Raw genomic sequence first — 6,820 nt, 5'->3', positions numbered from 1 at the left:
TTAATTTAATAGGTCATAAATGCTCATTAATTATTCAAAGTGCCCAATATATTAGTAGTTGGTTGCGGGTTGTAATATGTTTTTTTTTACCACTGCTGCCGTCAAGACTGGAGCAGACTTTTACTTCTGAGGACTGTACTGTATGACATTAACACGTTTTTTTGTGTGACTGCATTACAGGGCCTACAGTACGGAAAGAAAAACATTTTTACATTTAAGTCTGTCAGAACAGCCTGGACGATTTTCAACCAGACTGAAATCGTCCAAAAGGGGTGGTACACAACAGAACATGACTTGACGCTGATTGGACAATGATATTCAGAAGCAGGAAAAACTAGAAGCTACTAGCTAACCCTCTCCACCAAGGAGTGCCTGGTGACACAAGGCTAAGCTAAAACCGGTAGAATGGGATAGAACAAAATCCCTCTGTCTTTTCCCTTTGGTGGTGTCGCCCATATCGCCCTAATAAGCAAACCGTCCCTGTTCATTCATTCATTCATTGTCAACCATTAATTACGATGGTTATTACAGTAACTTCCTTAAACACATTCAATTGTTGTGTGGTCTTTAAACTTGTGAAATCAGGGGTGAAGAATGAAAGCTCTTAATAATTCCAGTGAAAATGAGACAAGGAACAGACGGCTGGTGTAGATATTAATGCCATATAATCTCAGTTTATCTTGTATCACAAAACATTTTATGGTTGCGCAACATTGATGTTTACACACGGTTCGGACAATAATTTTGAACATAGAGCATTTCTTGACTCAATACAAACATGAAATTGTCTAATAGTACATGTGTTGAAAGTAAAAAGAATTATAACCTTGTCAGGCACGACGACTCTTAGTTTACTGTTACTTCCATCCCACTCCTGTATTATTTTCATTCCACTCCATCTGGACGAAGGTACCATTGCACTCGGTCCATTCTCTGTGTATTTATATTAAAGTCATATCATAGAATGAAAATTACAGCTGATTATAGTGAAGGATGTGCAAGTTGTGTGTCATGAAACTTGGAATCTACCTCTGTTAATTTTAGAGTAAATGGGATCAAACACTTTTTTTCTTCTTTTTTTTTAACTTGCGTCCTGGCTCTCCCCTGCGCATTTGCCATTCTCATTGCCTCCAGCGTGGAGGGTATATTTTCACCTGGGTGTGCCATTTCATTTGATCATTACAAAGCAGGATTACACAAAAACTACCAGAGCGATTTTCACGAAACTTGGTGGAGGGGTGTAGCATGGGCTAACTTAGGACTCATCAAATTTTAGATCAGAATGACTGTGCAGATAAACAAATTAAAAGAAAAAAAAAATTGACCATATGGACTGTCTCCCTTCAGTTCATCCTTGTTCGAAGTTTACAGTACTGCCCGGTGGCCGAGTGGTTAAGCCATTGTTCTAGTGATTTGTAGTCCTGGGTTTGCATCCTGATGAAGATCTCTTTCTTTAGAGAATTTTAGCTCTTTGTTACAATGAATCAAATCAGCTTTAGATATCAACTTAGATATCAACTTTATTTTATTTGCTGTTTAAGCAACCAATATTAGGCTATCTTATGTTTCTGCCAAGTTTACAGTAGGCTACAACAACGCTCAAAGTTCCCAGCTTCATTGGGGACTTTGTTGTCTCCTGGCCCAGCAGTGTCCCCTACTGGGTCCTAGAGCCCTACCTGTCACATACATAGTATGTATATAGAAATAGATGTATAAGGTTTTTAAAATAATTAATGATATACATGAACATTTAAAAACTTTGGTGATGGAGGATGAGGCCATAAAAAATCATTTTTTTTCTATTTTCCTCTTTTCTTCTCCTCCCTTCCAAAGTTATTATAGTTAATGAAAACTAACTAAAAACCAGTGTTAATTTTGACAGCAAATTATGATTTTGTTTTAGTCATAGTCTTTTGACTAAAATGCCATTTAGTTTTAGTCATATTTTAGTCATCTGACTTGTTTTAGTTTTAGTCTAGTTTTAGTTGACTAAATATCATTACGATTTTAGTCGACGAAATCTACCATAGATTTAGACAACTCAAATTTAACAGGCTTAGTTCAATCAATCAATCAAGTTGGATTTATATAGCGCCCTTCATGAAACCCAGAGCGCTTTACAGAGTCCAGTATTCATTCAGACACAGTCATACCGGCGGTGGTAAGATACATCTGTAGCCACAGCTGCCCTGGGGCAGACTGACAGAAGCGTGGCTGCTTCTGTCAGACAGTTTCATAATGAAGCATTCCTCTCCCCCAGTCTGATGCTAACTGTGTTTGTGCCTGATATAGCAAGCTATAACATTATCCTGTCAGCACTAGTTGGCTAGTCAGGCTAGCTAACGTCACACCGGAGGAGAGGGGCTATGGCGGCGCCAGGTAGCTAACTGTTCGTGTCTTATCCATCTAGCTACAGTATAACATTAGACAGCAGCAGCAGTTGCTTAGCTAGCTTACCCAGACTAGCTAACGCTAGATACCCCCGCCAGCCGCCACAAGCATAGCCCCACTTGTTGCTAGCTAACCTGTGCCTAACATTAGCTAGCCACTAACGTTAGCGTTGCAGTGATCAGACACTTCAGTTCTCGCCCGCCACAAACCTACGTGAAACACTGGTTTCTTTTAGCTTGTATTGTATTTGAAGTACAGTATTTCAGAAACACACCAGCTTGGTTTTAGCTAATACAGTAACGTTAGCCGGGGGTGGGGGGGTGCTTACCTTCTCGTGAATTTCGGGATGACTGTTCTCCAAATGTCGCTTTAAGTTTGTTGTGTTTTTGCCAGTCATTTTCACCCCACATGGTTTACAAATGGTTTTGTTTTCCTTTGCATCAAATATGAAGTTTATCCAGATGTCTGCTCTCCTCTTTCTCCCGGTGTGTACCAACGTTGACAAAGACATTTCTGAACTGTGGTCATTTACTAAACAGTTCAGGCGCAGCAGTCGTATGCTGTTAGTTGACTTCCCGCCGGCCGGTGTAGCAACGGTACTATTCAAATGTAGGCTAAATACACACAGGCTACCTGTAGGTTGCATCCAACTCATTCTTAATACATCCATGATCCAACTGCGCACATCCCGAACCTCGACATTCTGATTTGAACTTTTCCCATACGTCCCTCCATAACCATTTTAGTCTAGTTTTTATTTGTTGACGAAAATGTGAATAGATATAGTCAGTTTTTGTCATCATACATTCATTTTTATTTAGTTATCGTCTTGTGACGATAACCCAAAAAATGTCGTTGACGAATAGTTTTCGTCATAGTTCTCGTCAACGAAATTAACACTGCTAAAAACCGAAAACTAGGTGTAAAAAAACATTTTAGTTAACTAAAATAAAAATAAAACTAGGCTTTACAAAAAATTATAACTAACTAAAACTGTATTGTGTGTTTACAAAATTAACAAAAATAAACATACATCATACATAAACCTAGTATTTTGGGTGGATATGACATTTATCCTCAATTTTTTTTAGCTGTGCCCCTGCGCAGAAGTAACCTGCGCCAGATGGTTTGTTTTACATGGAGTGAAACAACATGAGCTCACGAGATCAGGATAGTCTCACGAGGCTAGCGCAGAAGGAAAAAAACTAAAACTAATACTGAAACTAAGAAAAACTAAACTAAAACTAGGCATTTTCAAAAACAAAAATCTAAATTAAACTAGCAAACCTGCTTTAAAGACTTATTGAAACTAAACTGAAATTGAAACGTAAAATCTAAACTATTATAACCTTGCTCCCATCTTCCCCCTTTTCTCCCCCCTCCCTTAATGGACTATTGTTTCCCAGCTTTTTCCTTCATTACAATAAGTATTAAATTTTAGATAGAGCTTTAGATAGATATCAACTTTATTTATTTGATGTTTAAGCAAATACCTTTCTATGCATGTAAAACCAAATACTATCTGATTCTCATTCACTATTAGGAAAACAAAAACATTTCTTAGCCTGGATCCTGTGGTAAGCTATTACATATAAACTGCGGTGTGATTTTAACCATTTCAAATGACTTGCATTAATGCAGGGAGGCCTGTGCTCTCTGAGCACCCATTCTAGTTATTTCCGGGAAGACACAATGGAAACTGCCATTACATCAAACAAGCCTGTCCCACAGGTAGGGTTAGAGGTGGAGTTAACATTTTTAGAAATGGAGAGAGATTGATTGACGAGTTGGCTGGGATGGATGAAATGAGAGGAGAAGTGGTGGGGGTCAAGATAGGATATAAAAGGGAGGGTTGGATGGTTGGTTAAGACAAACCATTTGGAAGTTTGAAATTATCACACAAGACCTCTTACTCACTTGCTCCTGCTTTACTGGTACAGTACTGAACTTTTTCTTCATTCTTTTGTAGTTTTTAACTTTTAAAGATAATTAAATAAAATGAAAGCTGTGCTATTGAGAAGTGAACGATGAGAACAATAATTCAGGAGAGTTAAGTGAGCTTCAATTACATTAAGAAAGTAAAATGAGTTGAGTGACAACTTATATTTAAAATATTACCATAGCTTGACTACTGAAGTCCTCACTGAGACAGGGAGGTATACTGTATAGGTAGTTACATGTGAAAGGAGGTCAGGTAGACTTGCTACTTCACTATACTGCAGCTCTAAGTGGAGTGAGAGAGTGCTGACGCTGAAGTTTGTGGCACTGTGTACTGCTGGGACTGGACAGTCAACCAAGGCTGTGTTAAGCCTCATTCATAATGAGCAGGGCCGGCCCGAGGCATAGGCGAAATAGGCGATCGCCTAGGGCGCCAAATGGCCAAGGGGCGCCTGGCCAAGGAGCACCAAAAAAAAAAAAAAAAAAATTATTTTTTATTTTTATTAAAATAATTTCATTCCGTAATCCCTACTGTCTCTGTTACGCTTCGCAATGCGGTGCGGCGCCTCCGCCCAGCGCCGGGCGCCTCCCCCGTTAACAAATCGCGCAGCAGCACCCCCCCCCCCCCCCCCCCCCCCACCCGTCAGCAAAACGAAACTGAAGGTGTTCCATAATCTCGCCTAGAGCTGCTGAAATGCTAGGGCCGGCCCTGATAATGAGTAAAAATACTCTTGTGAGACAGATTTTTGGACAGTTGATGATTTGGTTGACATGGAAACCAAGCTATGAGCCATAGCTTGTCTTACAACGTTTAAATTAGGCTTTTGTGTTCTATCAGTCTGGTGCTGTATACATCAACAATATATAATATCAATAGATGTCATAACCTTTCATTGCTCTTATACTGTACTTTGTCATTAATTTCACCCTGAAACATCAGCGAGTGCTAATAGCACTATAAGCCTCAATATTGACTCATTTCATTCCATAGTGCAGGCCTGACTGCTCATCCCCCCTCTCCTCTTCCTCAGATCATGGCAGACTTCAACAAGATTCTGAAGTGCTGGGCCACGGTGGAGGCTGACATTCAACACTTTGGAGATATGCTCATGACCCGGTCAGTGGGCGATGAGGCAGGAGAAGTGGCTAGGACCGGTAACTGGTCAAGGGTTTATTAATGCCAGATAGAACTTAACAGGTTGTTGCTCTCTCATCCTCTCTCTCATCACAGTACATTTATCAAGCACCCGGAAGTCCAGAAGCTGTGTGACCCCAAGACATTGGCCGTCGCCCCGGGTGACATGGCCGGCAACCAATACGTAACTGCCTTAGGAGTCACCCGTCTGAAGCACATAGGCGACATGCTCAGGACCAGGGGAAACCACACCCACCTACACATCAACAACATGGCCGTCACGGTAAGGACCTCCCCTCCTCTTCAAGCCTCTCGTCTATTATCTCCCTCGGTTTTCTCTCTTATTCTTTTTCTTTGTCTTCTGTACATTCATATTGACAATCTCTTGAGTTGACCAACTGGTTGGACAGCTTATCTTGAGAGTCAAAAGAGTGGTAAAAGAAAATCTTAACAAATATAATAATCCTTACCCCCAGCGTATCACTGAGATCCTTCTGGATATACTGTGTGAGAAGTGCGGGCTGGACGCTGCAGGACAGCAGGATCTCAAGAAGGTGATGGCTGTGTGTTGGGAAGACATCCGCGTGGTCTGCAGGAAGAATGGCGCTGAGTGCCCCTGAACGGCAGGGGTGACGCTAGAGAAAAGACAACAACAATGTGTGCTTACTCTTCAGGAGGTGTGAGTGAAAGAGAAACGGTGGTGTTGAGTCCATATATCTATCTTATTTGTTGCCAATAATCTTACAGAATGAGATTATTCAAAATACTGGTGGTAATACTATAGGTTATTAAGACGTTCATGATTTGATTTTTTTCTGTGCATCATTGCCGTCCATCAAAATGGTAGTTTGCTTACTAAATGTTCAGGTAATTTCCATTGCAAAATGACATGCACAGTGCCATTGTCGGAATGAATTAAAACCAATAAACATTCTATCAGCCACAACATGCTTTGTATACTCTGTGTCCTGTCTTTGGTGAGTTTAATTACTAACTATATGGGACAATAATAAATCACATGGATTGATGTGTGACTTATGAACACATTCATACACTAGAATACACAGGGAGGGGTGGGGGTTTGCCAGTCACCTCGTTGAACATTTTGAATGAGGTGGCTGATGGCTGTCTTGTTTTGCTTGAGAGGAGGGAGCGTGTAGCACTATGTTAGCTGAGGGGTCCGCTGGCTATCTCATGTCAATAGTAATCCCAGCCTTGTTGTCTAGGGGATGATAATATCGCCAACAGCCATACACCGGTATCCCCCTAACTAGCATGCTAAAATAGAAAACACAGTTGCCAGTGACACTTGGAGGGCTTGAAAAATATTCACCAGGTTCAACTTAAACACTTAAC

The 6,820-nt window shown here is 40.6% G+C and overlaps 1 protein-coding gene across 1 annotated transcript; it reads left to right on the top strand.

The window, feature by feature from the left end:
- Positions 1-4,083: 4,083 nt before the first annotated feature.
- LOC311328557 (myoglobin-like) lies at positions 4,084-6,084 on the top strand (the record flags this gene model as incomplete). Its single annotated transcript, XM_084462508.1, has 4 exons — positions 4,084-4,122; positions 5,361-5,446; positions 5,561-5,747; positions 5,941-6,084. The coding sequence occupies 4 exons, from the start codon at positions 4,084-4,086 to the stop codon at positions 6,082-6,084; spliced, it is 456 nt and encodes a 151-aa protein (XP_084318634.1).
- Between the last annotated feature and the right edge of the window lie 736 nt (positions 6,085-6,820).

Source organism: Borostomias antarcticus (assembly GCF_949987555.1).
Source record: "Borostomias antarcticus genome assembly, contig: scaffold_135, whole genome shotgun sequence".
NCBI classification, from domain to species: Eukaryota; Metazoa; Chordata; class Actinopteri; order Stomiiformes; family Stomiidae; genus Borostomias; species Borostomias antarcticus.
This window is presented reverse-complemented; position numbering and strand designations above follow the sequence as displayed.